The 19653-nt window shown below is 46.9% G+C and overlaps 2 protein-coding genes across 2 annotated transcripts in view; both read right to left on the reverse strand.

The window, feature by feature from the left end:
* The window catches only part of LOC308684445 (uncharacterized protein), a 69389-nt gene that overhangs the window by 14221 nt on the left and 35515 nt on the right, over nucleotides 1-19653 (reverse strand). The gene's annotated exons all lie outside the window — the stretch shown is intronic.
* LOC308684217 (fatty acyl-CoA hydrolase precursor, medium chain-like) lies at nucleotides 253-19345 on the reverse strand (the record flags this gene model as incomplete). Its single annotated transcript, XM_081355332.1, has 11 exons — nucleotides 253-482; nucleotides 4380-4529; nucleotides 4633-4780; nucleotides 5277-5423; nucleotides 5532-5630; nucleotides 5729-5833; nucleotides 9484-9637; nucleotides 14893-15026; nucleotides 15104-15245; nucleotides 15324-15513; nucleotides 19144-19345. 11 exons carry the CDS (start codon nucleotides 19343-19345, stop codon nucleotides 253-255), a joined length of 1701 nt encoding a protein of 566 aa, XP_081211458.1.

Consider the following 19653-nt stretch of genomic DNA (forward strand, 5'->3'; position numbering starts at 1 on the left):
AGAGCCGTTGAGCGATTATCTATCGAGTGGCCGGAAGATCGGCAGGGCGCTCGTTTGAAAAGTAAGCTCGACGAGCGTTTCTTGCCATCTCGCGCTCAGCCTCAGCGCAGAAGCCTTCCGTTTTTCCCCGATCTCCACACCGAGGTGTGCATCTGTGGCTCAATTTAAGTGATATAAAGGACAAAGAAAAACATGTTCTTTTGGATGCTCCAGTTTCCACTGATGGTTTATTTGGAGACGCAGTTAATAGTGCTATAGCGAAGTCTCAAGAAGCTTCAAAGCAGGCAGCTGCACTTCAGAAACTCCTCCCCCGCCGTTCTTTCTATGAGGCTGCTGAGCGGGAGCAGCCTCACTCCTCAAAAAAGAGCGCTGAACACCGTGCCACTCAGAAACAGAGCGTTTCCTCCCGTGCTCCCCCACAAAAATCTCGGGGACACGGAGGGCGCTCTCAAACCCAGCAGCCCTCGAGGGGTAAAACGGATCTGCGGACCGTTATTACCGCCAAGAAGGCTGCTGGGAAAAAATCCTGACGTCCGAGGGCTCAGGACAAATGAGGGTAGTCCCCCCCGAAGCAGAGCGGTTAACACCTCTTTTTACGGTGCCCGTCTCTCTTCGGTACCCTCAGGGGACCGTTCTGCTAACCCTGCCGCTTCCGGTGTTACAGGGCGCAGCGGTCTCCGGCGAGCACATATCTCAAGGACCACCCGGAAACGTAGTGGCCTCTGGATGCCGGCCCCCTCCGAGGAGGGTGTTAGAGCAGTCTGTTCGGTCGTTCCCTGCCGGTGCGCCGTTACAGGGCGACGAATTGACTACTCAACAACAACAAAATCCAGAAACCAGTCTCGAGAGGCTGGTACCTCTAGTAGAATCTTTGACAGCGTGGAAGCTACTGTCGAATGTTTCTCGTTGGGTCCTGCAGACCGTGGAAAAAGGGTATCAGATACAATTCAAGAAACGCCCACCTCGGTTTATGGGGGTCCTACCCACAGTGGTGGCCCCCGAGCAGGTTCTGGTTATGGAACAGGAAGTAAACACTCTGTTAGAGAAAGGGGCCATAGAATATGTACCTCCCTCCAACAGGGAAACCGGGTTTTACAGTCGGTATTTCATTGTTCCAAAAAAGGACGGAGGATTGCATCCCATTTTAGATCTTCGAGTTCTGAACGAGTCAGTCATGCAGCTCAAGTTCAAAATGTTAACATTGAGACAAATCGTGCCACAGATCAGATCCGAGGACTGGTTTGTCACGATAGATCTCAAGGACGTATTTCCATATTTCCATCCGTCCGTGTCACTGGAAGTTCCTGAGGTTTGCTTTCGGGGGCAAAGCATACCAATATCAAGTTCTTCCATTCGGCCTAGCTTTATCACCCCGCACTTTCACCAAATGCATGGATGCAGCTCTGGCGCCGCTGCGCCTCCAGGGTATTCGCATCATGAACTACATCGACGATTGGTTGATTTTAGCTCAGTCGCATCAGTTGGCGGTTCAACATCGAGATGTTGTTCTCGCCCACATGAAAGAGTTGGGGTTACGGCTGAACGCCAAGAAGAGGACCACTCCACTCCAGAGGACCACTTTTTTAGGTGTGGTTTGGAACTCAGTGTCTATGCAGGCGCGCCTGTCACCGCCACGTATAGAGTCCATCCTTGCAGCTGTGAAAAGTGTAAAGCTAGGCCAGCTACTCACTGTCAAACAGTTCCAGAGACTGTTGGGTCTCATGGCAGCAGCTTCCAACGTGATACCTTTTGGACTGCTGCACATGAGGCCCCTGCAGTGGTGGCTCAGGACCAGGGGGTTTTCCCCGAGGGGCAACCCATTTCGCACAATCAAGGTCACGCGGCAATGCTTACGTGCCTTGGTTATGTGGAAGAAACCTTGGTTCCTGTCCCAGGGCCCAGTGTTGGGAGCTCCTTGTCGTCGCAAACTGCTAACGACAGATGCTTCCCTCACGGGTTGGGGAGTGATTCTGGAGGGTCGCTCATCTCAAGGTCTGTGGGAAGACCATCATCGTTCCTGGCATATCAATCGCCTAGAGATGTTAGCTGTCTTCCGGGCTCTGAGGAGCTTTATCACAGATCTCAGGGGACACCATGTGTTAGTGCACACGGACAACACGTCGGTAGTCGCCTATATCAACCACCAAGGGGGTTTGCGCTCGCGCCCATTATCCAATCTGGCACGCCATATCCTCTTGTGGTCCCAGGGGAAGTTGCTGTCACTCAGGGCAGCCTACATCCCCGGGGTTCAGAATATAGGAGTAGACACTCTGTCGAGACAGGGGCCAAGGCCCGGGGAATGGAGGCTCCACCCCGAGGTGGTGGAGCTGATATGGAGGGAGTTCGGCCAAGCACAAGTGGATCTGTTTGCGTCTCGAGAGACGTCTCACTGTCCACTTTGGTTCTCCCTCACTCATCCAGCTCCTCTGGGACTGGATGCTATGGTACAGGCGTGGCCGAGGCTACGTCTGTACGCCTTTCCCCCAGTTGCTCTGCTCCCGGGAGTTCTGGAGAGAGTTCGCAGGGACCGGGTTTGCCTGGTTCTTATAGCCCCTCGCTGGCCGGGCAGAGTATGGTTTCCCGATCTTGTGTCCCTCCTCGACGGGCATCCTCTGGAGCTTCCTGTCAGGAGGGACCTTCTGTCCCAAGCAGGGGGCTCAATATTTCACCCCCGCCCAGAACTGTGGAACCTGTGGGCTTGGCCTCTGAGGGGGCCCAGCTCATAGAGTCAGGTCTCTCAACTGAGGTTGTTGAGACCATTCTACAGTCCAGAGCTCCCTCCACGAGGAAACTTTATGCCCTGAAGTGGAGAGTCTTCACTTCTTGGTGTAGTGACCGTCGGTTGGACCCAGTTAACTGCCCAATTGGTACAGTGCTGGAGTTCCTGCAGGACCGGTTCACGGCAGGTCTGACCCCGTCCACTTTGAAGGTCTATGTGGCGGCCATAGGTGCTTACCACATTCCTTTGGGTGGAATGTCTGTGGGGAAAGACCCTCTAATATCTCGTTTCCTTCGTGGCACTTGGAGGCCGAGGCCTGCAGTTCGCTCTAGGGTGCCACCATGGGACTTGTCCATTGCTCTACAAGGCCTGTCCCTGGCCCCCTTTGAGCCCATTGAGGAGGTTCCTGAGAAGTTTCTAACTCTGAAAGCTCTTTTCCTTCTGGCTATTTCTTCTCTTAAGAGAATAGGGGATCTGCAAGCATTGTCGGTCGCTCCGTCATGCTTAGAGTTTGCTCCGGGTATGGTTAAAGCCTTTCTTCATCCAAGACCAGGTTATATCCCCAAGGTCCCCACTAATGTGGTCAGACCTATTGTTCTGCAGGCCTTTTGTCCTCCTCCCTTTCAGAATGCGGACCAGGAGGCTAATAATTTGCTTTGCCCAGTTCGGGCGTTAGACGCCTATGTCCACAGAGCTGCCCTGTGGCGTAAAAGTGATCAGTTGTTTGTATGCTTTGGCTCCCCTAACAAGGGAGGTCCAGTGTCTAAGCAAAGAATGAGCAAGTGGGTGGTCGAGGCTATCTCACTTGCTTATGAGGCGGCTGGGCAGCCTTCTCCTTTGGCTGTCCGGTCGCACTCGACGAGGAGTATGGCGGCCTCTAAGGCCCTTATATCAGGAGTTTCGTTACAGGACGTCTGTGATGCGGCAGGCTGGTCCTCACCGCACACTTTCGTCAGGTTCTACTCTCTGGATCTAGACTCTGCTCCAGGGTCTCATGTTTTGTCTTCCTAGTGCTGCTCACCAGATTTCACACAGGACAGACATTTGTAGCTATGGAGGCGTTGGTATAGACGTTCCCATAGCGTCAAACTCGACGCAACGCGAGTTCCCTTGAAAGGGAACGCCTCGGTTACGACTGTAACCTCGGTTCCCTGAAGAGGGAACGAGCGTTGCGTCAACTTGCCATATCTCCTTCATGCCTGTAAGCACGCCTTCAGACTTTACGAAGCTTTCGTTTTCTGTTTCGGGCCGGCTTTTATAGTTTCCTGGTACGTGACGTCACCCGCCTCTGACAATCCGCCACACCATTGGACTGATTTTACATGTGCTTCAAGACGTCATCACGCAAAGCGTTCCCATAGCGTCAAACTCAACGCAACGCTCGTTCCCTCTTCAGGGAACCGAGGTTACAGTCGTAACCGAGGCGTTTTCCCCACGCATATTTCCCAACGTGTTAAAGCAAATTCACTGTGTTGACCATCTGAAAGCTGCTTGGTCTGAAAGTGATTTCTCTGTGAGCTGTGCTTCATACATCGCTACACTGCTGACAATATACAATGGACCATTTTTCTGTGGAATTTTGTGAAAGTTCGCTAATGTGACTGTACTTCTAAAACACTAAATCTATTTGTTATATTTCCTAATATTATTGGGGTTGTACCTTCCAGCTTTATAAGTCCATCTGCAAAGCAAAACCCAAAAACAAATACAATTTCATCTCCATGGTCACTTCCAACAAAACTGGGTCTTTTCTTTTGAAGTATACTGGGAGAATGCTGGAATTCATACACGTATACTGGTGCACCAGCATCTAGAAATAGACGAAATTGATAATTATTGTTGTGTATCACTGAAACAGCATTCTACAAATTTAACACAGTCATACTTCTACAGCGCATTGAACAAACTCTCACCTCTGTGGAAATTCGCTACTTTGCGAGCTGGGATGTTGTACAAAGAGTCTCCTAACATCTCTCGAAAACCATCTCGGATTTTGATCCTGTCAGTGGATGTGCCCAGATACTCATTTAAAACAAGCTCAAGAATTGACTGATCTTGAAGCTAAAGGGGATAAAAATAGACCAGAAATATTATTTAAAAAGTTTAAAGTATTTTTAAATTACAAACCATACAGGCTAGTCTTGCAGCTTACTATCAGAGTTCCTCTAAAACCCTCCACCTCCACCAGCTCCACCTGCCTAGCTCTATGACAACAAGTCCATTCTTGCTCTGCAGCAGCATTAGTACTCAAAAGCAGCAGTGTAACAGATCTAGTCCACCAAACCAAACTATTTCAAAAGCTTTGGTGACTTTGGTGGACTATATATGTATAATTGAAGATGCAACTCTCTTACAGCATGATAAAACAAGGTCAAAACCGGCACAATCTGCTCTATGTCCATCCCATCTGTCCATCCTGGAGGTGACAAGAACTATGGAAAAACATTTGCTAAATGTGAATATACTGTAAAATACTGACTGAAGTTCTAATTTTTAGAAAAACAAATCTCGTGTTTGTATTTTTACAGATTTTAAAAGTGAAGAAGTCTGTCTTTACATTAGGCAGCATATATCCACACTCATCATTAGTGATTCCGGTGATCAGAGGCACTTTATTAAACTGGTGGGATTGAAGAAGATCTGCTGCAGGTTTTGGAAGGAACTGGCCATCCACTGTCACTCCAAAAATAAACTCTGGATGCTCCTGTTTCAAAACACACGGTTTAGTGCATAGGTGGACTGTTTGCATAAATGTACAGTATGAGTGTTCACAGAGATTCAATAAGAAAGACTAGTATTTGGACAGACAGACCTTAGCAATTGTCAAGATGTCTTCTTCTGTCAGCTGCATCACACAGTCAACGATCGTCTTTGTGCTGGAAATATCACAGCCAGATATATTTCCTACAGCCTAGAGAGAAACAAGTGATATTTACATTAAATTTATTTCATTTTGACTACAGAACGTTCTAAATTAATTTATTTAGAAATTGAACAGGTGTAACTGACCTGAGCGAATGCAAGAGGTTTGGGACTCATTATAGCATCCATTGCTGCTGTACCGCTCTCTGCGATAGCATGATGGAAGAGGTTTGCAGATAATGGTGATAGAACCTGTGAATTTTTTTTAGAAATGCTTTGGTTCAATGCCATAATGCTTTTTTTTGACTGAAAAATACTTGAAAGTCTTATTGGAATATCAGCCTCATGGGTTTTGCGAATATTTAACCAATGAAAAGTGTTAGAAAGAGCTTGTGACTAAACCTTGTAACTATATTGGCTTCTCAATGTGTCAGTCAAACCTCATAACTCCACCCCACCTCAATCATGAATGAAGTGCCAGGTTGGTGACCACTGCACTACACCATGCGGACCAATGCCTGCCTATAAGCAGTGAAGGTCACCAAGCACAACCTTGTCAGGCTTAAGCACTGAAGTACTTGATGGGCCTCAACCCAGAAAAATTTAAATACATCAGCAACCAAATAATCACATCCTGTAACACCACAGCCATGCTACCAAGAAGCTCAGTGTTATAGACTCCAGGAAAAAACCCAAAGCCTCTATGCTCAGCTTTTTCTGAAATGTGAACTCTTGTATTAAACCAGTCTGAGCCACAGCAGCAGGACAGCCCAGAGCAAAGAATTCCTCAGCTTCCAAGATAAACCAGACTAATGGGCTGAAGAAAGCTTAAAGCCCCACTGCAACCTTAGAGTAGTCTGGGGACAGGGATCAACCCATTCATGAGGAGCATAATCCTGCTTCAAACCCAATATGACAATTTGGGGAGGACAATAAGTAAGAAAGTGGAATTTTCCATACTCAATCTCAGCTGTCTAGCTCTACTCGTGCTCACCCTGCTCGGGAGCTCAACCCTACTTCAAATCCCAGTCACTCAAGCTCAACTCAACAGATGCTATTATCCCAGCGAGTTCACCAAGGAAGAGTGCTATACGGCAATATCAACTCTGCCCATCCTCATGAAAATTGTTTACACGAACACCTCCCAGCTGAATACACTGGAGGAGGAACTGATGGAAGTGTTATAAAAACACCGGCTTTTAAACCCATCAAACCTCCTCTCCCTTGCGGCCACATTCTGCATTACACCCCCAGCTGGAGGGAGGGCATCCTTTAAAAGTGAAGGAGTTGCATTATCTCACTATGACCAACACCTTCAGCGGCCCTCAGTAGACATTACAGAGGAGCATGCTGAACAACGGCATTGCTCTGGACAAGATAAGAAAGCAGATCACCTCATCAGCTTCGCACTTTCACTTAACATCAGTCTATCCTCTGGACCTAAGCCCCAGAAGTCAAGTCAAGTCAAGTCAAGTCATCTTCATTTATATAGCGCTTTTAACAATGTAGATTGTTTCTTCTTATGATGTAACGAGTACATCAGGATTTATGGGAAGTGTTCCCGGTTCCAGCTGACCTAATCAATGCAGCCTAACATTGAATTATAGAAGTCTATAATGTATTATGTGAATGCTAGGTCAAAGAGATGTGTCTTTAGTCTAGCTTTGAACTGACAGAGTGTGTCTGCTTCACGGACAATGTTAGGAAGACTGTTCCAAAGTTTTGGTGCTAAATAGGAGAAGGATCTACCGCCAGCAGTCGATTTTGATATTCTAGGTATTATTAACTGGCCGGAATTTTGAGATCGCAATAGACGTGAAGGACTATAATGCGTTAAGAGCTCGCTCAAGTACTGCGGAGCTAAACCATTTAGTGCTTTGTAAGTGATCAGCAATATTTTAAAATTGATACGATGTTTAAAGGGATAGTTCACTTTGAAATTAATTTTTGATATGTTTTAGCTTACCTCAAGGGCATCCAAGATGTAGGTGTCTTTGTTTCCGCAGTAGTTTCAATTTTGATATTTTTAGGTCAAACCGTTCTTGTCTGTCAGTCATATAATGCAGGTCAATGGTGTCACTAGATGTCGCTTGGCTACGGTTTCGTTCCAATGAACTGCACTGCAGTAGCCAAGGCGACATCTATATATACATCTATACCCGCCCACGCCGTCAGATCATTTGGACGTGTGCTGTTTTCAAGAGATAACAACGATATAAATACACACACAAACCGCTCGTTTCGTGTCTTAGGCCATCAATGTGTACTTATGATGGGGAATTGTTTAATTTGGACGATGGGGAATTGTTTTAATTTGGACTCTGTGCTTGTGTTTTGAGCCAGTGACCATTGACCTGCATTATATGACTGACAGACAAGAACGGTTTGACCTAAAAATATCAAAATTGAAACTAAGACAAAAAACGGAAACAAAGACACCTACATCTTGGATGCCCTTGAGGTAAGCTAAAACATATCAAAAATTAATTTCAAAGTGAACTATCCCTTTAATAGGCAGCCAGTGCAATGTTGACAGAACTGGGCTAATATGGTCATACTTCCTGATTCTGGTAAGAACTCGAGCTGCTGCGTTTTGAACTAGCTGTAGTTTGTTTATTAAGCGTGCAGGACAACCACCCAGTAGAGCATTACAATAATCTAGCCTGAACATACTGAACAACAGCATTGCTCTGGACCAGATAAGATAGTGGACTGCATAATCTCATCACGACTCACGCTCTTAATGCTAGTCCATACTCTGTGCTTAAGCCCCTGCAAAAGCAGGGTGTAAGCACTAAGCAGGGTTCTCCTAAAGAAGCGAGCAGAGATCAACTGCACCCGCTCTAATCTCCAAGCCTAAAAAGCTGGAGAGCGCGATAGACCTCTTTAATTCCTCCAAAGAAAAAACACCTGCAGGACCATGAAGGAAGACCCCCAAATCAGCGTAAACTGAATGGGGGGGAGCCTAGGGAGAGAGGGGTAATGACTACTCCTTCAACCCTCACAGACCCCCAGCGAGGGATACATCTCCTGAAAGCTGCTGACTGAGACCTCGCCTTTGTAACTTCTCTACTACCGCCTCACCGGCAGTCCGTAGAGGTCAGAGTGTGACATCAGAGCATCAATAAGAAAGTTTTTCTCATTTTCCTTGTCACAGATGTCTCTCTGTAGCAATTATAGCAACCACTTAATGATCAATGCACAGTCCCTCCTCACGTGAATAGTTTACCTACACAGGACACACTATATTATGAGCTGAACCAGATTCCTCCATGATCTCGACAACTCAATGAGAAGATCTGGGAGAAATAAAAGGCACACACACTTATATGTGGGACAGCGGAGGAGGCTTATTATTAATAACACCTGCCTCAACTCTCTCTCCGCATCGAATTCCTCACAACTAGACACGCCACATTAAAATGCTCTCAGCAAGGTCAGAAGCGCCCGCAGAGCGGCTTCCTGAACCGACATGAGAACAACAGAGCTAGCAGGAGAAGCCCAAAAAGAAAAGAAAACTCCTGTCAGACTCCTTCCCATGCTCCACCTACATTCCCCATGATCAATCCCGCCCTCGGCAGGAATGGGATCGGAACGACGAAGTGCAGACTCTCAACTCTCATCCCTCAAGAGAGAGTCAAGCAAGGGTGGAGCTTCTCACAGCAAATGCTTCAGAATGAATGCATTCAACTCCCTCAAAAGACGAATGTGCTCTGTGCAAACGCTTGATTCTCATCGCCCTTACTTATGGTAAGGGGTGTGACATTTCCCAAACATGCTTGAATCAATCGAATCAGAGCACATTTTGCTTTTTTAAAAGGAGGGGCTTCATAGAGACAGGAACAAAACAGAGCGTTACTGACAGACATACATATATAATTTTTTTTCTTTTTTTTTCTTACATGTAAAGACACACTGATTCCTCCAGAAGACTCTCCAAAGATGGTCACTAATCCAGGGTCGCCCCCAAAGCTGTGGATGTTCTCCTGAACCCAATGAAGAGCAGCCACCTGGTCCAGAAGACCATAGTTTCCTGGCGCATGTTCATCTCCTGTGCTGCAAAAAGAAAAGGAAACTTTAATCTGAATCTGTTATTAAATACAGAAAATGTATTCACATAATAGGGCTTAAATCATGTGTACTAGTGTTGTACCAAAATTAGTTTTTTTTAATGAAACACTGAAGCCAAAATAAAATAATGATGAAATATCGTCAATCATTTTGGCCCTTCAGAACTTTTTTGCGAATTAAATTTGTCATTGTTTCGTGGAGAAATTGTCAATGATTTTGGCCAAATCTTTTCAGTTTCAGAAATTTCAGAGTGTCACTAATACGTACATTGCACAAAAACATAAATACATTTTAACGCCAAGTTACATGTATTAATTGCAATAAATTAATGCCATTAAACATTTAATTCATCCTTAAATTTAAATTGGTAGCCCTAAAGTATTGTTGTGATTTTTTTTTTATTAATTTTTTTATAACTAATACCTATAACTTTTGTTTCTTTACAAAAAAATACAAAAATAGATTTTTTTTGTAGTCAAAACCTTTTTGTAATTTTTTTTAGGTTTTTTTGTAGTCAAAACCTACACATTTGAAAATGACAAATTATTTACAAAAAATAAATAAATACATTACGGCTACTGAAATGAAAAAATCATTAAAAGAATCTATTTGACAATGAAAATTTAATCCAGATTTGATTAATTTATCAATTACAGACTAAATTTTACCTACTTGTAGTAAAAATCCATTAAATCAAGATTCCAATCTTTTACTGTGGGTTCTCTTACGAGAGGTCTCTCGTACTGCGTAATATCTTACGCTAGGGGAAAATCTCTTTTCTGCAAGATACTGAAGCCAAAAATTATCCTTAATTTTGAAATTATGTAAAACGCGTTGCGGCAGCATGCAGACATAGGCAAGACGGCTCGCGCGCCTATTGCCCTGCGGCAACTGCAGCAGCCTATCGAGAGAGGCCCCTCGTGACGTCAGATCCAATGGGGGCGCTTCGCGCCCACTGCGTCACGTCCTGCCGAAACAGGCGTGGCCTGGGCCTATCAATACAGCTCGACAGGCTGATAGAATCTGATTTTTCATCTCTTCAGGGAAGCTCTCGCATCGCTGGATCCTGAGAGGAAGAAGCAGCGCCGTCAGAAAAAGCCTTCTGCGGGACGAGCCTTTGCATCTGAAGCCGTTGGTCGACAACTCGCCGCCTTCAGTCGCCGTTCCTGCTACGCTATCCACCGTATTATATTCTTTTCTCTGCTAAGGATATATCCTTTCCGCTGCGACTCACACTCTCATCCAGACTCACACTCTCTTCGGCGGCTGCCCTCACTAAGAGCAAATGCCCATGGTGACTCTGAGGACCCGCCTGGCATCTTTCACCGAGACTGCACCTCTGCCGCTGCGGTGCCGCGCCGTGAAAAGCGGCGTGCTCAGAACTGGTCGAGCTCTGTGGATCTCGCCCCCTCTGCTCGCGAGCCTTCTGGGAAAAGGGCCAGCATTGAAGCAGAGCTGATGCGTCTGCTCACGGGGGACCGCGTTTCGCCGTCTTCGAGACCCGCGCCTTTTCTTGGGCGAAGAGTTCACTGTCTCCCAGTCAGAGAATATCCTTTCTGGGCACAGAACTGGACTCGCTGTCTATGACAGCACAACTATCGCCACAGCGCAGGATGAATATTCAGCGCATGAAGAAATCCTTTCGCTGCGGCACTATAGTCCCTCTCAGAAAGTTTCAGAAAATGCTGGGTCTTATGGCCTCAGCATCATCAGTACTCCAGCTGGGTCTGCTTCGCATGCGCCCACTGCAGTTCTGGTTGAAAGCGCAAGTACCGCGTCGAGCGTGGACCTCCGGTCTTTTTCGCCTCGAGGTCGATCAGAAATGCGTCTCAGCTCTGAAATCTTGAAGAGCAACCGACTGGTACCGGTCAGGTGTAAGCCTGGGGACTTCCTCGAGTGTGAAGGTGGTGTCTACGGACGCCTCCACCTCGGGATGGGGAGCGCTGCTCGGCGGCAGACCGTTCTTCGGCCAGTGGTCAGAACGGGAAAAGCTTCTACACATAAACTGCCTGCAGATGATGGCAGTCGACAACGCGCTGAGGCGCTTTTGTCCCCAGATAAAAGGACACCACGTCTTGGTCCGTTCGGACAACATGTCGGTGGTGGCCTATATAAATCGCCAAGGAGGTGTCAGGTCCCGAAACCTTTACAGGCTGACGGAGCGCCTCCTGGTCTGGGCTCAGCACAATCTGTGCTCGTTGAGAGCAGCGCACGTGCCAGGCCACCTGAATATGGGACCAGACAGACTGTCCAGGAGCAATGTTCCGGCAGGAGAATGGTCTCTACACCCGCAGACAGTCCAACTGCTGTGGAAGACATTCGGCAGAGTGAGGGTAGATCTGTTTGCGTCTCTGTCCGGAGTTTTTCTCCAAGAGCAGGGATGCACTGGCCCACGTCTGGCCCCGCTGCCCGCTCTATGCTTTTCCCCCCGTCATGCTCCTACCTCAGGTATTAGAGCGAATCAGGGAAAACGGATGCTCAGTGCTACTTGTGGCTCCGTTCTGGACGAACCAAGCTTGGTTCCCGGTTCTGATGCAGCTGACAAGCACTGCCCCATGGCCGATACCAGTGAGGAGGGACCTCCTCTCTTAGGCCAAGGGCTCGATCTGGCATCCTCGCCCGGAGCTTTGTAGGGACTACATGCATGGGCCATCAACGGGTACCCGCTAACATCTCAGTGGGAGTGTTAAACACGATCATGCAGGGTAGGGCCCCGTCTACTAGACGGCTCTATTCCTCGAAATGGTCTGTGTTCTCTAGCTGGTGCACAGCTCGTGGCATATCACCCCCAGACTGTGGGGTGACGGAGGTTCTCTCCTTCCTGCAAGAGCTACTGGATAAGGGCAGAACCCCATCCACGCTCAAGGTTTACGCGGCAGCCATAGCAGCGTTTACTAAACCAACGCTTGGCCAGTCACTTGGAAGGAACGATCTGGTCATTCACTTCCTTAGGGGAGTTAAGAGGCTGAATTCTCCCAGACCTCCCTCAGTCCCCATGTGGGACCTTTCTATGGTTCTGGAAGCCACGAAAGGTGCCCCATTCGAGCCAATACAATCAGTAGATATCAAACACTTGTCTTTCAAGACAGTGTTTCTTCTGGCTCTCGCTTCAGTAAAGCGTATAGGGGACTAGCAAGCGCTCTCAGTGAGCGCGACGTGTATGGAATTTGGGCCAAATGACTCGAAAGTCATACTCAAACCAAGGCACGGGTACGTTCCTAAATCCCTCAACACACCGTTTAGGGCTCAGGTGATTTCCCTGTCGGCCCTGCCGATCTCTAATGAGGAGAAGGACGCAAGCTTCCTTTGCCCGGTCAGGGCATTAAGGGCTTATGTGCCTCACTCGACTGTCTTCAGACAGACGGAGCAGCTCTTTGTTTCGTTCAACGGACGTTCTAAGGGACTAGCTGTGTCGAAACAGAGTCTATCCAGGTGGATAGTTGATGCTATAGCGCTGGCTTACACTTCTAGGGGCCTGCAGTGCCCGTTAGGTGTCAGAGCGTACTCCACAAGAGGCATGGCCTTGTCGTGGGCTTGGTCTAGTAGGATTGCCTTGCAAGATATCTGTATGGCGGCAGGCTGGGCCTCCCCGTCTACATTTATAAGGTTTTATAACCTAGAGGTTCCCGCCTTGCAGGCTAAGCTGCTTTTGGTCGAAAAAAAAAAAATCAGTATTGTCTGCCCCGATGAATACTGAAACTGCTTGATCGCTGCTCGCTGATAGATTAAATAACTCTATGGGCAGTGTGTAAGACCCATAATATTCATCATACCAGGTCGAGTTTTTTCGCCCTGACTGTGTGGAACACTATTGATATAATTTGCTCCTTATAGGACACTTCTTATTACAGGAATGATGCTGTTCTAGCCCCTCTTTCCTGGACTCTCTGCGAGTCCCTGATGATCATGCACTATATGAGCCCCGGGCACTTGCCCTTGGGACTTTGGTGTTGGATCTCAGCACGCACGGCGTTTTACACTGTGTTCCCCTAGCGTAAGATATTACGCAGTACGAGAAACCTCTCGTATGAGAACATACTCGGTTACTAACGTAACCTCGGTTCTCTCTAGAAGAGGGAACGAGTACTGTGTATCTTTGCCGTGCCTGCAACACGCTCTGGTTCGCTTCAGTGATGAAAAAACAGATTCTATCAGCCTGTCGAGCTGTATTTATATGCCCAGGCCACGCCTGTTTCGGCGGGACGTGGCACAGTGGGCGCAAAGCGCCCCCATTGGATCTGACGTCACGAGGGGCCTCTCTCGATAGGCTGCTGCAGTTGCCGAGCCGTCTTGCCTATGTCTGCATGCTGCCGCAACGCGTTTTACATTATTTCAAAATTAAGGATAATTTTTGGCTTCAGTATCTCGCGGAAAAGAGATTTTCCCCTAGCGTAAGATATTACGCAGTACTCGTTCCCTTTTCTAGAGAGAACCGAGGTTACGTTAGTAACCGAGAACGTTTTTAATCCAGTTATATTTGCATCTCATTTTTAATAGTTTTTTAAAGGAACTGACTTTTTGGGACTTTAGCTTATTCACCGTATCCCGCAGAGTTAGATAAGTCCATACATACCCTTTTCATCTCTGTGCGTGCCATAACTGTCTGACGCACCCACCACTAGCCTAGCTTAGCACAAAGACTGGAGGTAAATGGCAACAGCGTGTACACAAATCACAACATGTAAATAGGAAAATGTTATTTTGTCACTTATTGGGAGCAGTATGCTAGCTGGAGCCGTTTACCTCCAGTCTTTGAGTTAAGCTAGGCTAGCGGTGGGTGCGGCAGACAGAGTTACGGCTTACCTCAGAGATGAAAAGGGTATGTATGGACTTATCTAACTCTGGGGAATACGGTGAATAAGCTAAAGACCCAAAAAGTCAGCGTGTTCCTTTAAAAAATTAATACAGAATAATTTCTGTATTATTTATTGTAATAATTATAAAGCGTCTACATATATAATAACAAGGTAACATGATGTGATTTTTATGCATTGAGGTTTTATGCTTTTTTTTTTAAAAAAGAAACTTCATTAAAATATTATGAATTGTACCACAGACCAATTTTCAGATTTCATTATGCACTGCATCATTTAAGAATCACACTTGAATCAAATTGCTGTCAGAGCAAATATTCACACCTCATAATAATAATAAATTAAAATTGATGATCTTTACGCTTTCATTAAGCATTTCATATAATCCAGGGAATCTGCAGCTGTTAAATAATGTATGGCACCAACCTTAAGAATCCCAGCAGTCCCAATCTGTACTGAATCAGCACCACGACCACATCCTGATACGCTGACAGAACAGAGCCATCGTATAATGAAGCTGAACCAACAGAAAGTCCTCCACCATGAATCCAAACCATGACCTAGAAAACACGTGGAAACATTCTCGACCCAATTTCTATGAGGACATTCAATCCCAAAAAGCTGTTGTTGAACTTACTGGCAACTTGACATCTTCTTCACCAGGTTTGACTGGAGTGTAGATGTTGAGATACAAGCAGTCCTCTGAGACTTCAGGAATCTCCACATCCATAGAGAGAAACTCCAGCTCAAGGACACTCGCTTGCCTGTCCTGAATGCACCTAAAGAATCCACGGTACATTAGATACTGGAAATGTCTAAACACATTTAAATTTAAATACTGTAGTGTGGCATCTCACATTGGTGGCTGTTTGGTTGCATCTCTCACTCCTTGCCATTTCTCTGCAGGCTGGGGCCGAGCCAGTCTCAGAGACCCCACTGGGGGCCTGGCAAATGGTACACCGAGATAGCTATTGATGACAGTTTTCTTGCCCTTCACAGTCAGGAAGGAACCTCTTAGAGATCCTAATTTGGTTTGTGCTACAGGTCCTGTCAAAAACAAATGTGCAAACATTCTTAATATTATATAGTGAGCCTTAGCGAATTTTGAAACAATGCTGACTTTGATAACTTGCCTTCCTTTTGCTTATTTATTAATCGTGGAAGGGTTTGAGTCATGAAATTAAAGTGTTTTCCCTTCAGGTCCTTTCCAGGTTTCTGTTCCAGTCCAATGCTGAGATACTCAGTTTCAGCTCCAAATTCAGGCCACGATGTGAGGCCCGGACCATTCGGAGACCTGAAAAAGGTTTTTAAAATATAGTTTAAAAGAAACTCTTAGAAATGCATTCTTTTTATACATATTTGTTTAAACGACAGTACTGTGCAAAAGTCTTAGGCATGTTTCTTCAAGCATCTTGGAGACGTTCCCGCAGTTCTTCTGGATTTAGTCTGTCTCAGTTTTTTCTGTTTCTTCATGTAATCACAGATGGACTCGATTATGGTGGGATCAGATCATCCTGGTTGTTGTCAGATTCCTTGTGCATACAGAAATATCGACGTGTGGGTGCCGGTGCACTTTTGTTTAGGGGTGTGCGATATCAATTTTTTATCGTGGAAGATTAAAATGCCTCCAAAAATTATCTTAGTATTGTGTTACAGGGCATTCTATCAGTTGCAGTTCTTGTGCCTCCGTCTCAAAACGTACATTCATATATCACTTTAAGGAAGAGGAGTTACACTCACGGGACACTGCAATTGACAAAAGTTCATTATTTTCATGTGCTTTAAAGCCTTGCCGGTTAAACGTTTCATTCGCGTGCTGATGCGCTGTTCTCAGGGTCCGAAATTAACTTTTTGGCTCACCTGCCACGGGGACTGGTAGATGAAAAAATCCACCAGCCAAGCATATTTTTTACCGGCCAAAATAATAAACAGCCTTTTTTTGTCACATATACATTAATTTCAGTACTTTTAATTGAGATAATAATGTAGGCCTATTATGTTGAATACAAACATAAAAAATTTTCCAGAGCAAAATTTGAAATGTATAATAAAAAAATACTATAAAAAATATCTATAATGTATAGATAGCTATTCAAAATGTGAGAATATATATTAAATATTATCATTGGGGTGAAATAAAAAATGTTTTTGTCAGTTTTGTTACCTGACTCATGTGGAAGGGAAGGAAGAACGTACTCGGTTACTTTAACCTCGGTTCCCTGAGAGATAAGGGAACGAGTAGAAAACTCCTTTTCTCGAGAAAAGAATGACCATGGTGTGTAAAGCAGAAGCAGCCTGGCCAGGCGTTCTGCACGGCTTTGATGGGTGCGCAGGAGGACAAAAATGGGCGGCGACCGCTTCTTCCAGTGGCGGGAGCTTTTTCCTCAGCGCCGTCAACAGATAGAGCATTAACTGTACGTACACACCGCCACCGACTTGAGCTGCAAAGAAGCTCTGGCCGCTCTGGCCGCCCTGTCAAGGATGCTTGTCAAAAAGTACGGGGAAGCTTGACGCTTCATATTTTGGTATAAACATTCACCCGCCAGTGTGGCGGATAGCCTTTTGAGATTTACTCGCCAAACCGAAAATCTACCCGCATTTGGCACTTGGCGGGTGTTAATTTCGGACCCTGGCTGTTCTCTTACGAGACGTTCTCTCGCATTGCGTAAGTTGCTTATGCTACCAAAAAAAGATATGAAGCCAAAAAATTATCCTTAATTTTTGTATTTATTGTCAACGCAGTGCAGCAGCAGGCAAACCTAGAGCAGGCTATCTAGCGTGCTCATTGGCTGCCGTGCGGCAACTGAGCCTTGCGTGACGTCGCGCCCTCACGCGTCATAGCCCGTCAGAATGGGGGTGGCTTAGCGTATATAAGGAAGGGCTCGGGGGCTGCTTACCTGATTTTCATCTCTTCAGCAAAGCTCTACACATCGCTGGACTCAAGCAAGCGACCAGCAAGCTTAGGACAGCGTCTGAGAAAGCCGGTCGTCTTCGCCGCCTTCAGCCATCCGTGCCTGCTACGCTATCCGGCGTCATATCCTTTTTTTGCTGTGTGTGTTCGCCGCTGCGACACAAACTCTCTCCTCCTCTAAAAGAGAAATTTCCTACGAGGCATTGTTTCAAATGCATCGCACACTTCCCGCTCTCTCTCCCTATGTTCAAGCCGCGCAAATTGCGCCATTCACAAGGGGTGTCAGAAGCGGACGGTCACGGGGCTAGCTTCCTCGCTCTCTCTCCCTCTGTTCGAGCCGCGCAAACTGCGCCGCTCACAAGGGATGTCAGAAGCGGACGGTCACGGGGCTAGCTTTCTTTACGTTACAAGAAAGCTACCCCGCCCTCGTGCCCCGTTCGCGTGCGTCACTCACCAGCGAAGGGAGAAAACAGTGTTTTAGTCCCGCCGAGGCCAGACCAACCTCCATTTCTCACACATTTCTCAGTCCCCTCTTAAGTTCAGGCGACTGGAAATATCTATATTGCAGTAAACAAGCTTGTTATAATACATGCACGCCTGCAAACAAACGCCGACGCAAAACATGATGACGCTCTCTGGCTACTCACCCCTCTTCCCGCTCTCTCTCCCTTTGCTTGTGCCGCGCAAACTGCGCCGTTCACAAGGGATGTCAGAAGTGGACGGTCACGGGGCTAGCTTTCTTTACGTTACAAGAAAGCTACCTCTCCCCTTGCGCCCCGTTCGCGTGCGTCACTCACCGGCGAAAGGAGGAAAGAGAGTGTTTTTAGTCCCGCCGAGGCCGGACCAACCTCCATTTCTCACACATTTCGCAGTCCCACACAAATCTTAGGCTTTCGCGCCAGAGACCCGAGTTCGTATCCTGGCTCTGGCGGCAGATAAAAATTATGCTGTTCGCTTCTCCGAGCTCGCGGCCAGCTTTCTTGCATACAGAAAGCGAACCCGCCTCTCGCACCTTCCCGCTCACATGATGGTGCTCAAGTATTTATAAGCGTCTAAACTTATGGGCCTTCAAAGCATTTCGCTCTGTCAGTCCCCTTAAAAAGGCGACTGCAGATGTGTATTTTGCAGCCAACAAGCGTGTTGTACAACCCGCTCGCCTGCACCCAAACACCGTTTTTACGGCACCCCAGAGAAATCTCATAAGAGTACAATTCTCTGGTTATCTGGCTCACGCCGATGGTGTCTTGAGTGTAGAAAATGTGCCCACTTCCCAGTGTTCACCCCTACACACAAGCACGGTTCCCCCTGTGTCATTCACTCATGCAGAGCCCACTCTAGAGCTACAGTAGCATATGCCGCTCGAGTGTTAAATGTAGGAAATGTGCCCACAAAACAGTGCCCTAACCCAGTGGTTCCCAATCCTGGTCCTGGGGACCCACAGCTCTGCACAGTTTGTATGTCTCCCTCATTTAACACACCTGATTCAGATCATCATCTCGTTAGGAAAGAGCTCTATGAACTGAACTGGGTGTGTCAGATAAAGGAGACATATAAAATGTGCAGGGCTGTGGGTCCCCAGGACCAGGATTGGGAACCACTGCCCTAACCTACTCACTGCCCGCTCTGTTACATGGTTATCCCAGGGGACGGAACCTTTAATGTCACATACCGGCCGTGTTGTGAACATAAGCCCTGTGCCCGCTCACGAGCTCTGATAAATGGGGGTGTAAGTACTGATAAACACTGAGTCCTGATAAACACTCTACCCCAGGCGCTGCTCACGCGTCCCGCTTTTCTCGCCACAGAATGTTCTCTATCCAAAGTGATCGAGTCATTGAGTGTAAACCGGCCAGCCATCGCTGTCAGCGAGCCGCCGTATTCAGGCATCGAGAGCGCACGCGCCGCACCGATACCTCTGATACAGGTTCTCGACCCCACGCAGTGCGGCGATCGGAACCCAGAGGCCATTCTACCCCTAGCTATACATGCAAAAGCATGGGAAGCGATTTCGGGCGTGTCAGAATGGGTGATGAATACTGTAGAGCAGGGCTATTCACTACAGCTTGCTCGCCGTCCCCCGTGCTTTCGAGCACGGACCGAGACGAGAGTGAATTTGGAAGTAGCAAACCTACTTCGTGCAGAAATAGCAAAGCTGCTGTGCAAGGGGGCAATAGAACCGTTACATCCTTCTCTGAGCGAGTCAGGCTTTTACAGCCGTTACTTCCTTGTGCCCAAGAAGGACGGAGCTCTCAGACCTATCTTAGATCTGAGATATT

Source organism: Scardinius erythrophthalmus (genome assembly GCF_964197995.2).
Source record: "Scardinius erythrophthalmus genome assembly, chromosome: 24".
In the NCBI taxonomy this organism is placed as follows: domain Eukaryota; kingdom Metazoa; phylum Chordata; class Actinopteri; order Cypriniformes; family Leuciscidae; genus Scardinius; species Scardinius erythrophthalmus.